At 43.2% G+C, this 23516-nt stretch overlaps 1 protein-coding gene across 2 annotated transcripts; it reads left to right on the top strand.

Annotated features, from left to right (window-relative positions):
• Positions 1–17021, top strand: LOC103783552 (pregnancy-specific beta-1-glycoprotein 6). 2 transcript variants are annotated; one of them, XM_034946129.3, is made up of 6 exons: positions 1–347; positions 1592–1954; positions 7588–7866; positions 10595–10873; positions 11273–11527; positions 14726–17021. In XM_034946129.3, exons 1-6 carry the CDS (start codon positions 284–286, stop codon positions 14791–14793), a joined length of 1308 nt encoding a protein of 435 aa, XP_034802020.1. In that variant the 5' UTR covers positions 1–283; the 3' UTR covers positions 14794–17021. The 2 variants fall into 2 exon arrangements, with proteins under 2 accessions (XP_034802020.1, XP_034802017.1); XM_034946126.3 differs by having other exon boundaries at positions 16002–16036.
• Positions 17022–23516: the final 6495 nt, after the last annotated feature.

The raw sequence follows: 23516 nt of genomic DNA, 5'->3' as shown, positions 1-23516 counted from the left end.
AAAGAATCACTGCTGAAAAAGGCAGAGGCCTCCACAATTCCCAGGGACCTGAAACACAGACAAAAGGAAAAACAGAAGGAGGGACAAGGAGGCAGGACTGAGAGAGGAGGGGACAGAGAGGTGTCCTGGGCCTGACCCCGCCCATGAGCCTGAGAAGTGCTTCTGCCCTGGGAAGAGGCTCAGCACAGAAGGAGGAACGACAGCACACCTGACAGCCCTGCTCAGGAAGTTTCTGGATCCTAGGCTCATCTCCACAGGGGAGAACACACAGACAGCAGAGACCATGGGACCCCTCTCAGCCCCTCCCTGCACTCAGCACATCACCTGGAAGGGGCTCCTGCTCACAGGTGAGGAGAGGACTTCCTGGGAGTGGACAGGAGGAGGAAGCAGAGTGACTGGATGGGGTATCCTGGAGAGGATGGGGTTCTAAAAAATAAAAGAAGCCAGCACTTTCGAGGCTGAGTTGGGTGGATCACGAGATCAGGAGTTCAAGATCAGTGTGGCCAACACAGTGTAGACGTGTCTCTACCAAAAAATGCAAAAAATTAACCAAGTATGGTGGTGTGCTCCTGTAATCCCAGCTTTCGGGAGGCTGAGGCAGGATAATCACATGAACCCAGGAGGCAGAAGTTGCAGCTAGCCGAGATAGCACCACTGCACGCCAGCCTGGGTGACAGTATGAGACTCCATCTCAAAAAAAAAAAAAAAGAATAAAAAGAAGAAAGAAAAAAAAGGAAAGAAGGCTCTGTTGGAGCCTGGATAGGGGAAAATACACCAGAGAGGGACAGGGGTCAAAACAGGAAAGTCACATTGAACCGGAATTGGTAAGAGGTAGGAAAATCTTAAGTGTTCTGTTTTTCTGATTAATCATCAGGGGTCACCACATTTTGAAAAATGATAATAATAACTATATCAGATGACACTTCAAATAAAAATGTAACCAGGGCATGAAACACTTTCCTCAGCAAAAAACCTCAACAATTGGGGGAAAAAAAAAAAACACCCAGGGCATGGAGGGCCCTGAGAACTCTCACATCTACAGAAGTCTGCAGCCTGTTCCAGGCACTGGGGTGCAACCAACATGACAAAAGTCTCTGTCCTCACGGAGCTCACACTCTCATGGGGAGGAAGACAGACATGCAAAGAGATCTAGAATGTGAGGTCAGGTGTTGACAAGAACCCTAGAGGGAGCAGAGCAGGGAAAGGTCAGAAAGGGAAGACCCAGGGTATCTGAAGGAGGTGTCAGGAAAGAAGTCTAAGAATGCCCTGATGTAAGCAGGACCTGAGGGCAGTGTGGAGGGGGCCGTGTGGACCCCTGGGGAAGAGGATTCCAAACAGAAAAATGCCAAGGTCAGAAGTGTTGAAGGAATGGGTGTCATGCTGCTGACCTTGACCTAGTAGGACAGTAGGACACACACACATACACACACACAAACACAAATGCGCCTTTTGTGTGTGTGTTTGTTTGAATGTGTGTGTGTGCATATCTTCAAGGCTGATGATTGAAGAGACCTTCTCAGGACACAGGGCCCCAGCTTTTCACCCCAATACATAGGTCCAAATATTAACTGATGCTGTCTCTACCTCCTAGCATCACTTTTAAACTTCTGGAACCTGCCCACCACTGCCCAAGTAATAATTGAAGCCCAGCCACCCAAAGTTTCCGAGGGGAAGGATGTTCTTCTACTTGTCCACAATTTGCCCCAGAATCTTACTGGCTACATCTGGTACAAAGGGCAAATGAGGGACCTCTACCATTACATTACATCATATGTAGTAGACGGTCAAATTATATATGGGCCTGCCTACAGTGGACGAGAAACAGTATATTCCAATGCATCCCTGCTGATCCAGAATGTCACCCAGGAGGATGCAGGATCCTACACCTTACACATCATAAAGCGAGGCGATGGGACTGGAGGAGTAACTGGATATTTCACCGTCACCTTATACTGTGAGTGATTCCACATGATCCCTGGGTGTTGGGGGGCAGGGGTCATTTCTACTTCACACACACAGGATTGTCAGGCCTGGACTGTGCCTGTGTCACTCTCTGCATTATGTCCCATGCTGGGGTTTGGGCATTTAGTGCAGGACACACAGAGGAGACAAATTTCAACAGATCAGAATTCCTTTCCCACATCCAGACCCTGCAGACACTTGCTGCAGAGGAAGGACAGTCTGATGTGGGGACTCAGCAGGAGGAGATCAGTCTCAGCCAAGCACCTCATGCCCTCTTCATAAATTTGACCCTGAGAAAGACCCTGGAGAACTGAGTAGGGCTTGGCCTGAGGGGCCCACTGAGATACCCTCAGAGAACCTCAGCTCTGGAAGCCTCAATCCCAGACCCCTGTCCCTAAATCCTTGCTCCAGGTAAAGCTGAGGAGCCTGTGCCAGGACCGGGTTGTGGCTTCTTTGGCAGGGCTTACTGGGACCAAGGGTTTACCAGCTGTCTGAGGACTGTGTCTCCTGGAGCTGCTCAGCAGCCAGGGCTCAGTCCTCAGAGCCTCATCTGGGCAAGGACAGAGCTTTCTTCACCTGACACTCCGAGTGGAGAGGACAGAAAGACAAGCTTTGTAGGCCATCAGACAACTGTCTTAAGAGGCTCAGGACAGTCCATAGAAAGTCTAATGTCCCCAGAAACAGAAACAGAAGAGAGAAGACGCACCAGGTAGCAGCTTGTCCACAGGGATCTGACACAAAGGTGCTTTCTCATGGAAGCAAATTAATAATAAATGCTGTTTGTGTGAAACCTCCACTGTGCCAAGCATTAGGTCAGGTGACTGTGAATACTTTAACATTTATTCACAGATAGCATGAAAAGCCACAGTCCATTTGCCATTTAGCTTATTTGATTGAGAGAAAACTGAGGCACAGGAAGGCACAGTCACTGAGCCACAGTCACACAAACACAAAGGGGAGATCAGGGTCACATGAGGTCTGTCTGCAGCCACAGGCCCATCCTCTCCTCCACCAGAAGTGAGGGCTTACTGGGTTCCAAGCACCCCATAGTCATTTATTGGCTCAAATCCTCTCTTCTTAGGCCTCCAAACCTCAGAGGAGTGACAGCAAATGGTCAGTTGATTAGTCTGTACTCCAGAACTAAATCACTGGCTTCAACCGCCAGAGTCAGTGCAAAAAAAATGTCCAGGTCTCCCCCTAAGATCTTAACCTCCATCACTGAATGTGAAATCCTGTGTTTCCCAAAGTGTCCATGTCACTGTCATGAGAGGATCAAGGAGAGGACCTTGTTTTCTTTCCCCACTCACACCCTGCATCAGCACAGGCCCAGTGAGAGAGACACACTCAGGAGCTCTCACATAACAAATGAAGGAATGGAATGAAGAAATGGATGATCCAAAACCTCTTTAGAGACTGGATCTTGGAATCAGAATCCTAAGAGGTTCTAGCCACACCTGTCCCTTGTCCTTCAGGGGCTGACATCCATGTTTCATCCCCCCACTACCTCTTGCCCCTAAAGCAACCCCACCTCATGTAATTCTGAAGCTCTTTGGCCACCGGAGGGTTCTCAGGGCTCCTTGGTCCTGGACTGTGGAGCTGGGGGCACCTGGTCCCTGGGGTCTTTGAAGTCAGTGTCTCCCTCACTGCTCACTGCCATGGTGTCTCTGCCTCTCTCTGCTTCTCAGTGTCCCTCATCTTCCTCCCACTTCATTCTGACTGGCAAGCCCTGTCCTGCACAGCTTCTTCCCCCACCCCTAGGCCTTCCCAGACACTCCCTCTAACTAGGCTGGCTGTTCAGTTCCCTTCCCACTAACACTGTGGCCTGGCCCACATCCCAGGAAATAGGAAAGGTGCAGAAATCACCTGGAGTTGCCACTCCTGCCAGGCTTCCTCTCAAGCCAATGTCCCCAGGTCACTAAGAGAAACCTTCCACTGTATTCCCATCCAGGGCTCTTTCCCTTTGTGAGGCTGACCTGTGGACAAGACCATGGGACAGGGATAGGTAGTCCCTCCATCCACTGTTATAATTGCCAGACAAGTTCTTCTGGCCTCCTGCACACAAAAAAATATAAAATAAAATAAAATTTATTGAAATGGTGGTTTGCTGTAAAGAAAGATTTTAACAACTCCAAGTCTGCCAAACAGGAGGGTGGAGGTTTATTATTACTCAAATCAGCCTCCCCAGTGGATCAGGGGTTAGAGATTTTCAAGGATAGTTTCAGGGGCACAGGACTAAAAAATGAGTACTGCTGATTGGTGATGGAATCATGCGGGCGGAGGGAAATGATCTGTTAGTGCTTGAATCTGCCTCCAGGTAGGGGCCACATGACTGGCTGAGCCATTAGTCATAGGTATGGATGAGGTCAGCCGGTTGCCAGAATGCAAAAGAATGAGAAAAATCTCAAAAGACCAATCTCACTTTCTACAATAGTGATGTTATCTATAGGAGCAATTAGTTACAAATTTTGTAAACTCTGGCCCAACGACATTAGAGCAGTCAGGGATTATAGAAACTGTGGCAACATTTTAGCAGAATTCAGTTCCCTCCTATAATCTTAATCTCATGGTCTTTTACTAGTTTGACAAAGGCAGTCCCTGGGCAAAGTAAGGGTGTTAGTTTTATGGAGGAACTATTATCATTCTTGCTTCAAAGTTAAACCATAAACTAAATTCCTCCCAAGGTTAGCCTGGCCTATGCCCAGGAATGAGTGAGGACAGCCAGCCTGAGACTAGATGACAGATGGAGTAAGCCATGCTAGTTTCCTGTCACTGTTGTAAACTTTGCACAGACTCATCAGGGTGTCAGAGGCTGGACAGGCCTGCAGTCCCCAAAGCCCATAGGCTCATTTCACCCATTTCACTCGTGACTCCATCCTCAACCTGCTATGGAGCTCACATTCTCCGGTCACTTTCTAGAGATTTCTGGCTTCCTGTCAGGCATATATCAAGCTTGAAATTTCTCACTCGGTTCTAACACTAAGTAAAAAGCTGAACAAACTCAAAAGTCAACAACTCGTTAAAATCCTTCAGAGATGGCTGGGCACAGTGGCTCACGCCTATAATCCCAGCACTTTGGGAGGCTGAGGTGGGCACAAGGTCAGGAGATAGAGACCATCCTGGCTAACATGGTGAAACCTCATCTCTACTAAAAATACAAAAAATTAGCTGGGCATGGTGGTGGTCACCTGTAGTCCAAACTACTTGGGAGGCCGACGGAGGAGAATGGCATGAACCCGGGAGGTGGAGCTTGCAGTGAGCTGAGATCATGCCACTGCACTGCAGCCGGGGTGACAGAGCGAGACTCTGTCTCCGAAAAAAAAATGCTGTTAGAGAAATGAAGAATGCTTTTGATGCTTACTGATAGACCACACAGAGCTGAGGAAAGAATCCCTAGCTTGAGAATGTGTCAATAGAAACTTCCAAAACTGAAACAGGAAAGCTCAAAAAGAGTGGGGAAACAAAAGCAGAACAACATATTCAACTTCATATTTAATATTTTGTTTTGACAATAGCAATTTTTAAATTTTGTAGTTGTGGGACAACTACAAAGGCTGTAACACACACTTAACGGGAATACTGGTGGTTTGGGGACCAGATGGAGGTGGCCAAGTAGGTCCTATCTCATGGTTTTACTGCCTGTGCCACATACAACTGTTTCCTTATGATGATGCCATTTTCATAAGTTGGAGTTCTTCGTGTGGGGAGACACAAGAGCCATTGACATCTCACTTAGACTCTTCCTAATTCACACAAACTTAAATTTTAGTGGTGTTTCCTGACCTGAAGAGAAAATGAGGAAGGCATTTCACATACCTGTTTTGGGGTCCTCCCCATGTCTTGTAACTCTGCACAGAAATTAGAAGCAGGTTCTTTCTATATTTACTAACATAATACACATCACTTCTTTTAGTTTGGCATCCTTCCTCCCTTTATGTAATTGACACACTAACCAGTTCGGTCCTTTTAACGGGACTCTCTCTACTTAAGGAGTTGCTAATTTAAAATAACCATTGGCATCTTTCTTTGAGCATAATGTGATCCTGCTGGAATTCATGGCACACCTAAACCTTATTTTGGTCTCAAGAGAAATACGACTACCAGCAATTGATCTTAGATGTTTGGACCATCAGTAAAAATGTCCACTTATTAAAACATTTTAATGTTTCCTCCAAATTTTTTTTGTTACTAGAGTCAGAATATAACATGAGGTCTAAACTCCTGACAACTTTTTATGGGAAAATTACAGTGTTACAAATTGAGCATCCCAAATCCAGAAATCCACAATCTGAAATGCTCAAAACTCAACCCTTCTGACCATTGATGTGATGCTAAAAAGAAGTGCTCATTGGCGCATTGTGGATTTTAAATTTTTCAGATTTGGGATGCTAAACCAGTTCATATAATGCAAATATTCCAAAATAAAAAAAATTAGAAATCCAAAACACTTTGTTTTAAGCTTTCTGCATAAGGAGCACTGTATCTGCATGAAGTATAGGCACGAGGCTGTACAGGAGATCTCTAGAACCTCCTCATCCTGCATAACTGAAACCGCACACCCACGGAACAACTCCCTATTCCCCTGATTCCAGTTCCTGCAAACTACTATTCTACTCTCTGATCCCCTCTGGAATCCACTGATATGAGGTACATAGAGTAGTCAAACTCAGAATCAGAGAGTAGAATGTCTAATAAGAGAAAGTATGTGCAAGACTTCTTCCCAAATATTGGTCTAATATCCACCAAACACATAAGGTTCCTGAGGGCCAGACTTCTGTCATCTGTTCATGTTTGCCCTTTCCACCAGTCAGTTCTGCATTTGCAAACATCCACATGTATTTCTAGAAAGATCCACATGGTCCTCACCTGCCCTCTACAGGGGGAAGGGAGCATCATGGACCCAGAACAGGGAACATGGTCTTGGTCCAAAGCTATCAGCTCTTGCCTGTCCCCTTCACTCTTTGTAGGTCATTCCTTGGACTCTGCTCTATCTTTAGAGTCATTGGCTCAACTCAGTCACTATGAGACACCTGGGAAAACTGCCCCATCTTGTGGCTCCACTGCCTGATGACTGAGCTGACCTCCAGGCTTGACTCTGGTCTCCCCTGTGTTATTTCTGCTGAAGTACCCAGTCCCAGGCCAGGCTTTCCAATACCCAAAGGGCTTAAGGACAATGGGAAGTTCCATCATCCATCTCTAGGATGTCCTTGGGAAGGGAAGCTGCAGAGAAAACATACCTCGGGGGCAAAGTAAGCTGAAACTAAGAAGATTCCAGCACTGCATGCTCCAAATAAGGACCAAAAGGAGGGCCAGGCAGGCAGTTGGAGATGGAGGGACTCAGAGAGGCACCAGGGGCTGTGACTGCCAGTCCTGTGTCTTTCCATGACCCAATGCTGCTGCTCAATTCACACTTGAGAAAGTCTGTGCTTCTCTTACATGAAGCAGGCAGCCTCACAATCTCTGAGCCCTCAGATTGCCATGCATCTGTCTTGTAACACACACACCTGCCATGGGCTTTTAAGGACTTGGGTGGGCTGAGAGGTTGGAAATGCCAAGTCTGATTGAAAAATGCCTTTGGAGGAATCAAAGGTGCCACACAGGGCAATCTTCTCTCTGTTTTCTGCACAGCGGAGACTCCCAAGCCCTCCATCTCCAGCAGCAACTTAAACCCCAGGGAGGTCATGGAGGCTGTGCGCTTAATCTGTGATCCTGAGACTCCAGATGCAAGCTACCTGTGGTTGCTGAATGGTCAGAACCTCCCTAGGACTCACAGGTTGCAGCTGTCCAAAACCAACAGGACCCTCTACCTATTTGGTGTCACAAAGTATATTGCAGGACCCTATGAATGTGAAATACGGAACCCAGTGAGTGCCAGCCGCAGTGACCCAGTCACCCTGAATCTCCTCCGTGAGTATCTTCTGTTCCTCTGTAAGCCAGGCTGCCATCCCAAATACAAGTGGCCAGAGGCCAGGCCTCTTAGTCCCTCTCAGGTCCAAGTACAGAGACCTTTATCCCTGAACATCAAAGCTGGCCATGACTTTCTGCTCCAGGCAAACCAGAGTAGGCCTAGGCTTGATCAACAATAAGAGAGAAGACGCTTCTCCTGTCATGGGAGACTCAGGTTCCACAGCTTGTGATGGGAGAAACAGGTGAATGTCTCAGGCTCCAGATCAGTGAACACGGCGGGGATTTGGCTGGGACTTCAGTGTTGCAACTTGGCTCACAGGGTCACTGTGACTGTGGCCCTTCCACAGACCAGGATTTTCCCTTCCCTCTGACAATATCACCTGTGACATTATTCTCTTTGCTCCGCATGTCCTGGATGCCCCCACCATTTCTTCCTCATACACCTATTACCATACAGGGGAAGTCCCCAATCTCTCCTGCCTCACAGACTCTCACCCACTGGCAGAGCATTCTTGCTGATTGATGGGAAGTTCCAGCAATCAGCACAAGTGTTCTTTATACCCCAAATCACTAAAACATACAGAGGGGTCTATGTCTGTTTCATCCATAACTCAGCCACTGCTGGAACAAATCTCATAATCAAGAGGATCATAGTTCCTGGTAAGTGGATCCCTGGAGCATTGGCACTATGTTTTCCAGCAAAGTCTATCTAGCTCTCAGGGAAGAGCCACCAGCTCTCTGCAAAGGGAGAGGGAAAATCAAAAACCCAGGAAAGGGAATATGTTTCTGCTCCAAAACCACCAGCTTCTGCCTGTCCCCTTCACTCATTCTAGATCATTCTTTAGATGATACATTAGAAATGAACAATCTGAAAGGAAGTTAAGGAAAGAATTTCAATTCACATTAACATCAAAAGGAATAAAATATTTTGGAATAAGTTTAACCAAAAAGGTCAAATGATTATACCCTGAAAAATACAAAACATTGCTGAAAGAAATTAAAGACGATATCAATATATGGAAACACATTTCATTTTCATGGATTGGAAGAAGCAATATTGTTAGAAAGACAATATTACCTAATTGAGTTGCAGATTCAATGCAACGCCTACCAGAATCCCAGTAACATTTTTTGCAGAATTTAGAAAACTCTGTCCTAAATCTGAACTGACAGGCTCTTCTTAATGACTGCCACAACACAAACACTGAGAAAAAGATGCAACCAGAAAAGGTGGAAAGTTCTGATGACATAGAAAATAGCAATCAGCCTTTCTCACATCCCAAAGCCTTCAAAAATATACGAGTGCAGCATGGCCACTGTGGAATTCACCGAAAACTAATCACCAAGCTAGAAACATCGTGAGAGAAAAAAAAGGGCAAGAATATATCTGGCTTATCACCTCCCACTTTTGCCTACTAATCTGATGCTGAAAAGAAATGCTCACTGAAGCATTTTAGATTTTGAATCTTTCAGATTTGGGATGCTAAACCAGTAAGTATATGACAAATATTTCAGAATCAAAAAATATCAGAAATCCAAAACACTTTTTGTCCTAAAACTTATGCATAAGAGATAATCTCTGTGAACTATAGGCATCAAGCTCTACAGCAGATCTCTAGAACCTCTCCAACTTGCATAACTGAAACTGCACACCCATGAACAACTTCTGATTCTCCCCACTCCCAGCTCCTGGCAACCAGAAGCCTCGTCTCATATTCAGTCTGGAATCAACTTACATGAGGTGCCTAGATTCGTGGAACCCATGGAATCAGAGAGTAGAATGTCCAACGAAAGAAAAGATTTGCAAAACTTCTCTCCAAATTTGTCTCATATCCATCAAACACACATGGTCCATGAGGACTAGATTTCCAGCAGTTCATTCCCACCCTTTCCACCAGTCAGTTCTGCATTTGCAAATGTCCACATGCATATCTAGAAAGATCCACATGGTCCTCACCTGCCCTCTGCAGAAGGAGAGGAAACTTAAAGAACCCAGGACAGGGAACATGCTTCTGCTCCAAAGCCACCAGCTCTTGCCTGTCCCCTTCACTCTTTCTAGATCATTCCTTGCACTCTGCTCTATCTTTAGAGGTCACTGGTTCAAGTAAGTCATCATGAAACACCTGCAAAAAAACTGCCCCACCTGGTGCCTCTAGTGCCTGATGACTGAACTGACCTACAGGCTTGCACTGGTCTTCCCTGTGTTATTTCTGCTGAAACATCCAGTCCCAGGCCAGGCTGCTCAGTATCTTCAGGGTTTCAGGACAATGGGAAGTCCCATTATTTCTCATCTCTAGAATGTCCTTGGAAATGGAAGCTGCAGAGAAATCACATCTAGGGGGGTAAAGTAGGATGGAATTTGGAAGTGGCCCAGCAGTTGCACATTCCAGGTAAGGAACCCAAGGTGAGCCAGCCAGTCAACTGATTAAGGAGGGACTGGGAGGGGTACCAGGGGCTGTGACTCCTACTCATGTGTCTGTCCATGACCCAACACTGCTGCTCAATGGACACTTGAGAAAGTCTGTGCTTCCCTAAGACAGAGCAGGAGGCCTCACAGTCTTTGAGCCCTTAGATCATCATGCATCTGTCCTGTGACACATGCACCAGCTACTGGTTTTCAAGGACTCATGTGGGTTTACAGGGGGGAGATGCCAACTCTGATGGAAGGATGCCTGTGGAGGAATCAAAGGTGCCACACAGGACAATCTTCTCTCTGTTATCCACACAGCGAAGCTGCCCATGCCCTACATCACCATCAACAACTTAACCCCCAGGGAGAAGAAGGATGTGTTAGCCTTCACCTGTGAACCTAAGAGTCGGAACTACACCTACATTTGGTGGCTAAATGGTCAGAGCCTCCCGGTCAGTCCCAGGGTAAAGCGACCCATTGAAAACAGGATACTCATTCTACCCAGTGTCACGAGAAATGAAACAGGACCCTATCAATGTGAAATACGGGACCGATATGGTGGCATCCGCAGTTACCCAGTCACCCTGAATGTCCTCTGTGAGTATCCTTTGTTCCTCTGTGGGCCAGGACACCAGCTTAACTCCAAACGACCAGAGGCCAGGCCTCTCAGTCTCTCTCCGGTCCAAGTATAGACAACTTTACTTCTGGACATCAGACCTGGCCATGACTCCCTGCCCTGGGAAAACCTGGGTAGGCACAGACTTAACCAAGAATATGAAGGGAGGGGCCCTCTTGTCATGGGAGACTAGGGGCCCACAGCTTGTAATGAGAGAAACAGGTGAATATCTCAGGCTTTGGCTCAGTGAACATAGATGGGATTTGGCTGGCACTTGAGGGTGTGTCTTGGTTCAGGGGGTCACTGTGTCCCTATAAGACACCAGGAACATCCCCTTCCCTCGGATGACATCACCTGTGGCTTTATTCTCTTTCCTCCAGATGGTCCAGACCTCCCCAGAATTTACCCTTCATTCACCTATTACCGTTCAGGAGAAAACCTCGACTTGTCCTGCTTTGCGGACTCTAACCCACCGGCAGAGTATTCTTGGACAATTAATGGGAAGTTTCAGCAATCAGGACAAAAGCTCTCTATCCCCCAAATTACTACAAATCATAGCGGGCTCTATGCTTGCTCTGTTCGTAACTCAGCCACTGGCAAGGAAATCTCCAAATCCATGATAGTCAAAGTCTCTGGTAAGTGGATCCCAGCATCCTTGGCAATAGGGTTTTAGGTGGAGTCTATCTGCCTTTCAGAGAAGAGTCAGGAAAACATTTGTATTCCCAGCCTGTGTCCTATGGGCACAAGCAAATCTCAAATTCTCCTCCTGAACCCTCCCAATTTGTCTCTACAGACTCTCTTCTGCTTGTTTTTCTGTTTTCTCATGGCTGACCTTGTGTCTGGCCTGAGAAAGGTAGAGAGGGGGCTTTATCAGCCCTGAGCCCTATTTGGTAGAAGAGGCTTCACAGAGGGACAAGAAGGAGAGTCCTCAAGATCAAGTTGCTTCTTGCTGTCACCGACACATCCCCTTCTGCCATGTCTTTGTTTTCTTGTACCTACTCCATGAGCTACAAGGAACATCTGAGGCTTTGAAACAAGCTCACACTTTTCCCCCAAATGAGAGGAGGAATTCCTTTGGGTGAAGGAGGAGCAGCTCAGACTCTGCTTCCTACTCTGCTCCGGGCTCCTCTGGTGACTGGCCTGGCCCTGCCTGACTCCACCTGGGGTGGAACCAACATGTGTGGAGAAAGGGCCCTGGTGGCCTGTCCTGAAGTTGGCTAAATCGAGCTTCCAGTTGAAGCCAAGCCTCCCCCAGGCCAGGCTACAGGGAAATAAGAAGAGAGGGAGCTTCAGGGCTGACTTCTGAGCTGCGTCCTGGCTCTGAAGTCACCAGCTGTATGAGGCTTTGGGCACAGCACGTGGGACACAGCACGGAGGACAGTGACTGATGCAGAGCTAGAGAAATAGGGAGATTCACCCCTGGGGCTCTGCATGGCAGGAAAGGGGCAATGCCAAAAAGTGAGTAATTATAGAGAGGGTAAGACTACGAGACACTTTATATATATCTAATATTACACTTACCATTAACTAAGTGTGCAATTTAGTGTTGTGTAACTATCACACTATCCATTTCCAGAACTTTGTCCTCTTACCATATTAAACCTCTGTACCCAATAAACAATAACTCTCACTCCTTCTCCCCCTAACCCTTAGCACCCACCATTCTACTTTCTGTCTCTATGTAACTGGCTACTCTATCTTTTATAAATGGAATTATATAATAATTATCCTTTTATGTCTGGCTTATTTCAGTTGGCATAATATCTTCAAGGTTCATCCATTTTGCATGATGTATTGGAATTTTCTGCCTCGTTAAGGTTGAATAACATTTCAATGTATAGATACATCTCATTTGCCTACCCACTTATCTTTCAATGGACTTTTCAGTTGTTTCCATTTTTTGGCTAGTGTGAGTAATGCTTCTCTGTACATCAGTGTACAAATATTTCTTCAAATTTCTTTCAATTCTATAGGGAGTATGTCCAGAAGTGGAATTGCTGGATCAAATGGTAATTTATTGTTTAATTTTTTGAAAAACAGCCACACCACTTTTTACAGTGGCTATAACATTTCCCATTCCCATCAGCAATGCACTAGAGCTCCAATTTTTCCATCTACTTGGAAACACCTGTTGTTTAGTGTTGCTGTCATTGTTGTTGTTTATCAAAGCCATCCTAAAGTGTGTGAGGTGTTGTAACATTGTGGTTTTAATTTGCATATCTCTAAGTATTCGTGATGCTGAGGAACTTTGCATGGGCTATATAAAAGGTTTTGATTTTTATGAGGTCTGATTTATCCATTTTATTTGTTGCCTATGCTTTTGTTGTTACAACAAAGAAATCACTGTGAAATCCACTATCATGAAGTTTTTCTTCTAAGAGTTGTATAGTTTTTACTCTTACATTTAGATCTTTGATCTATTGTGGGTTAATTTTTGTACATGGTGTTAGGTAAAGGTTCCACTCTTCTTGCCCTTGGATATCCACCTTTCCCAATATCATTTGGTGAGAACACTGTCCCTTCCCCATTGAACGATCTTGGCACACTCGATGAAAATCATTTGGCCATATATGCAAGCATTTCTTTCTGGGTTATGATATTTCATTAATTTCTATGTCCTCCTTTATGCCAGTACCACACTGTATTGATTACTGGGGCTTTGTAGTAAATGCTGAAATCAGGAAGTGTGAGTCCACCAGCTTCATTCTTCCTCTTCAAAGCTGTGTGTCTATTTAGAGTCATGAGATGCAATATAAATTTTAGGACAGATTTTTCTTTTTCTGCAAAAGTGTCACTGAGATTCTGATAGGAATTGTATTCAATCTGCACCTCACTTTGGGCAGCACTGTCCTCCTAACAATATTGAGTCTTCCAATTCATGAAAACAAAATGTCTTCCAATTTATTGATGTCATCTTTCATTTCTTTCAGCAATACTTTGTAGATTTCAGGTATAATCATTTCACCTCTTTGGTTAAACTTATTCCTAAATATTTTATTCTTTTTGATGTTAATATAAATTGAAATTTTTTTTCTTAATTTCCCTTCAGATTGTTCATGGTTAGTGTATTGAAATACAACTGATGTTTGAATGTTGATTTTGTATTGTGCAACATTACTGAATTTATTTATTAATTCTAATAGGTTTGTTCCATCTTTAGGATTTTCTACATATAAGTTCAAGTTATCTATAAACAGAAATAATTTTACTCCTTCCTTCCAATTTGAATGTCTTTTTTAAAATTCTTCCCTAATTTTTCTGATTAGACCTTTCAATACTATGTTGAATAAAATGTCAAAAGCAGGCATCCTTGTCTTTTCCTGCTCATACAGGGAAAGCTTTCAGTCTTTCTCCGTTATGTAAGATGTTAGCATTGGGTTTTTCACATATTGCCTTTATGTTGAGGTGGTTGCCTTCCATTCTTAGAATGTTTTTATTATGAAAAAATACTGAATTTCATCAAATGCTTTTATTGATTCAATCTTATTACTGATTATAGTTATATTCATATTTTTGTGTGTTTCTAGGAGTTTGTCTATTTCATCTAGGTTATCCAATTTATTGGCATACAATTATTTATAGTACTTTCATAATCATTATTTTATTAGAATTGGTAGTAATCACTTCATTTTTCTTTTTTTTTTTTTAAGAGAGAGAGACAGACTCTCACTCTGTAGGCCAGCCTAGGATGGAATACAGTGGTGTGATTATGGCTCACTGCAGCCTCAACCTCCTGGGCTCAAGCAATTCTCCTTCTTCAGCCTCCCAAGATGCTAGGACTACAGGTGCATGTCAACATGCCCAGCTAATTGGTTTTTTTTTTTTTTTTGTAGAGACAGCATCTCCCCAGGTTACCTATGCTGGCCCAAACACCTGGTCTCAAGAAATCCTTCTGCTGTGACCTCCCAAAGTGCTAGGATTAAAACATGACCCACCATGCTCAGAGTCCATTTTCATTTCTGATTTTAGTAATTTTATACTTTTCTCTTTTTTTCTTAGCCAATCTAGTTAATGGTTGTCAATTTTGTTGATTTTATTTTGAAGAATCAACTTTTGGTTTCATTAATTTTCTCTATTCTGTTTCCATTCTCCATTTTATTTATATCCACTCTAATCCTTATTGTTTCCCTCATTCACTGTGCTTGGGTTTAGTTTGTTCTTCTTTCATATCCTGAAGTATTAAAGTAGGTTGTTGACCTGAGATCTTTCTTCTTTTTTAATGTAAGAGTTTACAGTTATAAATTTCTTGCACAAGACTCAACTTCTCTGAACCTCTGATTCCTCACCTGAAAATTGCAATAAGAGTACTTTCTTCATACCATTCTTTTAAAGGTTTAATGCAGTCAATGAAACAAGATGCCACACACAGAGGATCCAATGTCAGCTGCTATATTACTACCATCATCTTTAGGCTTGAGATCAAATAGTCCTAGAATGAAATCTCAGATCCACCTGTCACTAGCCATATGACACCAGGAAAGTTTTTACACCATGCTAAGCTTCTGTCTTTTCATCAGCAAAATGGAAATAATGTCTACCTGACAGGGTTATTGTGTGGATTAAATGAGATACAGGTAAAGTATTTAGCACAGGGCCTGGCACACAGGACGTGCCCCTCAACAGTACCTTCCTTTTTCCATACATATGGAAAAAGAGGTAACACATAAAACACTAGAACAAGGCTACTGACTACTTGTGGGAGAGAAAGAAAAAAAGCTAAGTGCAAAGAATCAAGCCTGGTATGTTAGTTTTTACCAACTGAGATGCATCCAAGATGGGATTAGACCTACAAGATAATTTATCAGGGAAGACACCTGTGAGGGAATGTGGGGCAGGCATGAAGGTAGTATGGGAGAACCCACAGACCGCTATGCAGAGCTGATTCCTGTGAAAAAGAAAGAGAAATAAGTTTTAGGTACCAATGGAGTTCTAAGAGTTTTTGCAAGGCTGACGGGGAATCCTCCAACCAGTCACCCATTGGAGTTAAAGAGAGCCTCGGAGAACTAGGCTTGCTTTCACACCCTTGCTGGGAGCCTGTGGGAAAGAAGCTTTCTCTGTAAAGGAGGTAGTGAATTTGAAATGCGCTGACCTGGGCTTTCTCTCAATCAGGTCCCTGCCATGGAAACCAGACAGAGTCTCATTAATGGCTGCCACAATAGAGACACTGAGAAAAAGAACAGGTTGATACCTTCATGAAATTCAAGACAAAGAAGACAAAAACTCAATGTTATTGGACTAAATAATCAAAAGGATAATGTTTTCATAATTTTTTATTTGAAAATGTGCTGATTCTTTGAATGTTTTATTCTCCAGATTTATGAAATTTTTTTCTTCAGCAATTGGTAAAGTATACTTCTGTAAACAAAAATTGAAACATTTGCTTTTGCTCTCTGAGTGCCCCAGAATTGGGAAACTATTCATGAGTATTCATAGATTTATGGTAATAAAGTTATTTGCACAAGTTCAGTAAGAATCTGCTCTCTTTATAACAGGACACATCTGAAAACATTGGTTATATTACCAAAGCTTTTACTGGGATGTTATATTTGATAATATACATAGAATAAACCCATAGGGAAAGCAGGCAAAGTCTGAAGTTGGACTTGGTTTAGTTTCCTAGTCTCAAGAGGTTTTTGGAAGTTTCATCTGAGATTCTTATTAAAAACTTCTAGCAAAGGGACGTTTAAAAAGAGCCTCTATGGTCCACGGCTATTCTTGCCGCACTTAGGTAAAAAGTCTGGGCAAGTTCGGTGAGACTCAACCTATTTTGCAAACAAATTCATCCTACTGGAATTATCTTTGGTAAAATTAGAGACTCCTATAGAGAGAAAAACTAGTTGAAAAGAAAAACTGTAGTACACCTGTTACCAGATTGAACCGCTGTTCATTATCATTGAGTATTTATAATCCACTGGTAGACTGGACTGGACCCTGAATTCTTTTAGTTCTTCCAGTTCAATTTTCTCCAATGAAATCATTAAGAACAAGAGCGGCTCTGTTCCTGAAGCCATATAAGCTGGAGGTGGACAAATCAGTGTAAATTTCATCGGAAAACCCTCGTGTCTGAGGTGTGTGCCACTAAGAGCTCACCAAATGTTCAACACCATAACTTAGAGACACTCAAACTGCAAACCACGACAACAAGTTGATGACTTTACACTGTGGACAGCTTTTCTCAAGATGTCACAACAAGACTATCAATCATGATGAGACTCTTACCTCTCTTAATTTGTCCTTGCTTATGCCTGTCTCCTTTGCTTCCCAGAATAATGCTGTACTTAGGATTTCACAAGAAGTAGCTTCTGAGAGTAAGTTAACAGTGTCAGATATATCATGTCAACCACACTTCATTTATTTTTTAAGATGGAGTTTCACTCTTGTTGCCCATGCTGGAGTGCAATGGGACAATCTTGGCTCAATACAACCTCCGCCCCCTGGGTTCAAGTGATTCTCCTGCCGCAGCCTCCCAGGTAGCTGGGATAACAGGCATGCACCATCATGCCCAGCTAATTTTGTATTTTCAGTAGAGACAGGGTTCCTCCATGTTGGTCAGGCTGGTCTCGAACTCCCGACATCAGGTGATCCACATGCCTCAGCCTCCCAAAGTACTGGGATTACAGGCATGAGCCACCGCACCCAGCCGACACATTTTTACATAACAAGACATCCTTTAATGCTCCTGATTATTGTAAATACAAAATTGCATGCAGGATTGTGTAAAGAAAAATGCCAGGTTGGACTGCCAGAATGAGCCAACAGCACGTGATGTGCTTCCCCCTGCAGAGAGCCTATGAATGGATGGGCAGTCAGGGAGGTTTCACATTACCAAGATTCCTATCCCAGAAAAGCAGATGTCTGTAGCTCTGGGAATGGAATGTGACCCTTATGGAGAGCCTATAAATGACCCTAAATCCCTCACTAACCTACCCCCACTCTCACTAAACTTAATAATAAATGCTGGTGTATCCAGTGCATTGGCAGCATCGCAGGACCAGAAGGCGGTGACACCCCTGGACACAGCTTTCACTATCTTGTGTGTGTCCTTTATTTCTCAACCTGCCAATCTGCCTGGGAACAAAGAAAGAGCCCCGTTGCATTGCAGGTTGCTGGCCAGTTCCCACAATATAGTCCCAGATACTTGGGATGCTGAGGCATCTGTAGAGGGAGAGCTGCCCCAAATCACAAATCACAAATAAAAGCCAATTACATCTATAACTAAATTAGTTGTAATTTTGTCTTATCACACATGTTCACAGCAAGCAATGGCCAGTGGAGTCTCTCAGGCTGCATCATTCTCACCCTGACCCTCCTGCCTTTCTCTTTCACTTACAAGGACCCTTATGATGATACTGGGAGCCACCCAGATAAGCCAGAATAAGCTTTCCGTCTCAAGATACTCAACTTCATCACCTTTGAACAGTGTTTTTGCCAAGAAAAGTAAATGCATGTGTTCCAAGAGTTAGGATGTGGATTTTTTTTTTTGTTGCTGCTGTTTTTGTTTTGAGACAGAGTTTCACTCATGTTGCCCTGGCTGGAGTGCAGTGGGACAATCTAGGCTCACTGCAATCTCCGCCTCCAAGGTTCAAATGATTCTCCTGCCTCAGCCTCCCAAGTAGCTGGCATTACAGTTGCCCGCCACCACGCCCAGCTAATTTTTGCATTTTTAGTAGAAATGGGGTTTCACCACGTTGTCCAGGCTGGTCTTGAACTCCTGACCTCGTGATCCACCCGTATCAGCCTCCCAAAGTGCTGCGATGACAGGTGTGAACCCCTGCGCCCGGCCCGGATGTGGACATTTTTAAGAGGCCATTATTCTCCCTCATACGGGTCACTTTCATAAACATCACCCACAACAAAAATGTTTTGCCTTCCTTCCACGTCTCACTTTTCTGTCTGCGCAAACCACAGTGAAACACACTAGCTCTCCTATGAAGTGGCTGGATGACCCTGGGCCACTCATTTGACCTCCCTCAGCCTCTTTCCTCATCTGCAGTGTAAGGCTGACTCTTACTGCATCAGAAAATGACAGTGGAAGAGTAAATTAACATGTGTAAGACATTAGTCACAGGGCCTGGTACCTGATAAGCCCTTGGTAATCATTCCTTTCAGTCCTTTCCTTTCACCTTCCTATTTTTCTTGCCCTCACCCATCTTCTCCTTCAACTCCTTTCTCTTCAGTAACTTACTCAGTCTAACCTGCCAATTAAAGAAGCATCACTAACCATTCTCTCATGACTCTGCTGGAATGTTCTTGTGATGCGGTCTGCCATCCACTCAAGGCAATGGGTATTATTTATATAGAGAGGTCTGTTTGCAACAAGAAATCCTTTTTCTGTTCACAAAAATTTATACACAATTTCTCTTAACTTACATGTAGCAGTCTCAATTCTACCCTGTTATTTCACACATGTACTTCATTATTTTATTGTTCGGTCTTTCTCCTTACACCTTAAAAATTAGGATAGCACAAAAACAAAAATAATGGCCTGGGCCAGAAGAGGGGATTCCTTTAGCAAGATGAATGCTTTCCTTTTTCAAGATGAATGAATGCTATGTGCAAGGCAGCCATGAAGCCCATTTCTGGGTTTGGCTTACATCAAAGCCATTTGACTCTAGAACACATTCTTAGATTCCCAGGAGATAATGATTGCCACGGAAGCCACACCAACTCTGAGTATTCCTATTGTTGGGTAAAGGAATGTTTACAGAATGTTGTGCATTCTGTTTACTCCTCCTAAATTCTTCCACTCCTGGAAGTTAAGCTTCCCTACTAATCAGCTTCACCTCCAGCTGGCCTGCCTGGACCCTGACCAGAAAATATCTCCCCACTCTGGATGGCCAGGGTGATACCATTGTATATTCCCATAATTATAATAGCTCACACTGATGCAGCACTCACTATGCACCAGGCACTATCCTAAGAGCTTTCCAGGTAACTATAGTGCTCACCAAAAAATCCCAAGGGCCACAATCCCCATTTTTACAGATAAAAAAAAACGGAGGCAGAGAATTATATACCCACTGTCACCTAAATCCATAATTCAACCTCAACATCCAATTCTTCTGGTAAGAGGACATGCTAAGATGTACAAGGTCTCCTGTATGACATCCTCCTTCAAAAATGATTTTTGTCCCATTTACTTTCAGGATTTGACAAACAGCCAGCATTTTGTTTTCTGTCTCACCCTTCACTTATGCATCTGTTCCCTAAAACTACACTCACAATTGCACAGCCCTGCATAAAAGCTAGCTTTTAGAAACCCCAATCTCTTTTGGAAAAAAGAAAGGCCAGCTTCCAAGTCTCAGAAAACGTCATTTTTTTTGCTATTGTCAACTATTTACATGGCCATTCTCTGGCCATAAATGAGTGCACTAGAAACAGAAAGAGTGATGAGAAGAAAGTAGGAGGGGGGTGAGTTTCTAGATAGACACACAGGGAAAAGATTATGAATCCAGAAAAATTCGTAAAATGCACCCAGGGTGTGTGGCTTTGAGCAATGACAGCCCCACCTGCCACTTTCCATGGCTGTTCACTTCTTACTTCCTTCTCAACCTGCCCCTCCTGGTCTTGCTTTCTTAGACCAATACAAACAACCTGGGAGCTGGGGTCAGATCAGAGCACACAGCACTGAGTGGTAGGGTTGGGAAAGACAGAAAGGAAGACGAGTGTTTGACTCATGAAGACCTGACTCACCTTACACATCACCTAGGCAGGCAATAGATTACTGAAGGGCTTTGCAGGACTCATGGTGGTTATCCAGAATGACTGACTGAGGCAAGCGTCTTGATAAATTGAGATTTATTGAGCCAGAACTTGAAAGTACACCCTGGGAATACATGAGTTGCAAAAAAACCTCTGTGGCTTGTGTTTTCTCTGAAGAGGTTTCAGGAGGCTTAGTATTTATACATTTGATTAAAGGGTATAAGGCATGTCGGAAGAGATGGTGTGGGCAGAAAAACAATTCATCTAATCTTGTCTTTCTTCTTTGCCTCAGAAAATAAATATTATCAGAATGAGAGTTAAAATACTTCAGTTTTAGGAGCTAGATTTTGATTGCTCGCTTAAAGTTACAATTGGCATGTCCTTCTTTTACAAAGAAATATACATCTTGAAAGGTTTTGAAGCCAAGAAAAAACAATTTGTTCAGGCAATCATCTGGAGATGCCCGAGATCTTTGGCTTTCCTGCTTACCCCGTTCTTTTCCTTTCCTTTTTTTTTTTTTTTTTTTCTTTTAGAGACACGTCCTTGCTCTCTGACGCAGACTGGAGTGTACTCACTACAGCCTTGAACTCCTGGGCTGAAGTGGTCCTCCCGCCTTAGCCTCCCACGTATCTGAGACTATAGGCATGCATCACTGCACCTGGCTAATTTGATTTATTTTATGTTTGGTAGAGACATAGTCTCCCTTTGTTGCTCAGGCTGGTCTTAAACTCCTGATTTCAAGTGATCCTCCTGCCTTAGACTCTCAACCTGCTGGGATTACAGGTCTGTGTCAGCACACCTGGTCCCTCGATTCTTCAAAAGCTTTCAGAGAAAGCATTGTAGAAGACATGACTTTGTGACTGTATGTTTCATCTGATCCTACATCACTAGGAAGGCTCATTCTTAAGAAGTCATGCCCCATGGAAAAGGGGATGAAGACAAATCAGAAAAGGGCAAAAGGAAGTCACAGCAACAAAGGGACAGTATAATCCTGGAACCTTATTAAAGTCACACAACTGCTGCTTCAATTAGAGCAATTCATTTAGCAAACATCACTCTAACCCTATAGACTAGGTTTTCTAGAGTTTCTGAAGCATCTTCTAATTGCAATGGCAATGTGACACATTTCTCTGAATTGCAGTCTGAATCCAGTGTTCATGTGTACCTTTTGTATAGTACACATCAGCAGGCACAAAGGTTGTTTATATATAAGTTGCTATGATTTCTCCAGAAGTTTACATAAGTCATCGAGATTCAGCTTGCAAGGTTTAACCTATCCATCTGACAAAAGGCTAATATCCAAAATCTAAAAGAAACTTAAACAAATTTACAAGAAAAAAATAAGCCCATCAAAAAGTGGGCGAAGCACATGAACAGACACTTCTCCAAATAGGATATTTTTGTGACCAACAAACATACAAAAAAAAGCTCATCATCACTGGTCATTAGAGAAATGCAAATCAAAACCACAATGAGATACCGTCTCATGCTAGTTAGAATGGTGATCATTAAAAGGTCAGGAAACAACAGATGCTGGAGAGGATGTGGAGAAATAGGAAGTCTTTTACACTGTTGGTAGGAATGTAAATTAGTTCAACCATTGTGAAAGACAGTGTGGCGATTCCTCAAGGATGTAGAACAAGAAATATCATTTGACCCAGTGATCCCATTACTGGGTATACACCCAAAGATTATAGATCATTCTACTGTAAAGACACATGCACACATATGTTTATTGCAGCACTATTCACAATAGCAAAGACTTGGAACCAACACAAATGCCTATCAATGATAGACTGAATAAAGAAAATATAGTACATATACACCATGGAATTCAATGCAGCCGTAAAAAAGGATGAGTTCATGTCCTTTGCAGGGACATGGATGAAACTGGAAACCACAATTCTCAGCAAACTAACACAGGAACAGAAAACCAAACACAGCATGTTCTCACTTATAAGTGGGAGTTGAACAATGAGAACACATGGACACAGGGAGGGGAACATCACACACTGGGGCCTGTTGAGGGGTCGGGGACTAGGGGAGGGATAGCATTAGGAGAAATACCTAAGGTAGATGATGGGTTAATGGGTGCAGCAAAACACCATGACACATATATACCTATGTAACAAACTGGCAGGTTCTGCACATGTATCCCAGAACTTAAAAGTGTAATTAAAAAAAGATAAAAATTTAAAAAGCACAGTTTTAATTTATAATATACCAAAATGGAAGAAAATTCTGAAACCATTAGTTTTGAAATTTGTAGCCAGGAAAAAATTTAGGATTCAGTCCAAATTGTAGGTAAATAACAAAATTCAAAAAAAAATAAACAGATCTAAAATTTAATAACTGTTGTTCTGTTGTTTTTTCTGAAAAATAATTTTCCCCCTTCTGTCTCCCATTTTTATGAAATAGAAATCATATGGGACCAATGTATTTCCAAAATAACTTTTAGTCTTCTACCTGGATTGTTTACATGAAGTGCAGCAAGAATGTAGATTCAAGGCCTCTATGAATATATATATTTTATATATATGTATAAATATAAGAATATATATATTCTATCATGTAGAATGGCACTAAAGTATATTAATGGCAGCAAATCTGTACAAGTCTGCAGCAGCCTCAATTCTTGCTTCTTCAGAAGAAAGAATTCAACTAAGTGTCATAAGGCAGAAGAAGAGACTTAGGCAAATTTTAGAGCAAGAGTGAAAGTTTATTTAAAAGCTTTAGAGCAGAAATTAAAGAAAGTAAAGTACACTGAAAACAGGGCCAAACAGGTGATGAGATTTCAAGTGTGTGGTTTGACCTTTGACTTAGGCATTTGTATGTTGGCATAATTCTGGGGTCTGCATCTCTTCTCCCCTGATTCTTACCTTAAAGTGGGCTGTCTGTATGTGCAGTGGCCTACCAGCACTT

This window comes from Pan paniscus, chromosome 20, assembly GCF_029289425.2.
Source record: "Pan paniscus chromosome 20, NHGRI_mPanPan1-v2.0_pri, whole genome shotgun sequence".
Classification (NCBI taxonomy): Eukaryota; Metazoa; Chordata; class Mammalia; order Primates; family Hominidae; genus Pan; species Pan paniscus.
The sequence above is the reverse complement of the archived record's forward strand: the minus strand, read 5'-3'. Positions and strand labels throughout refer to the sequence as shown.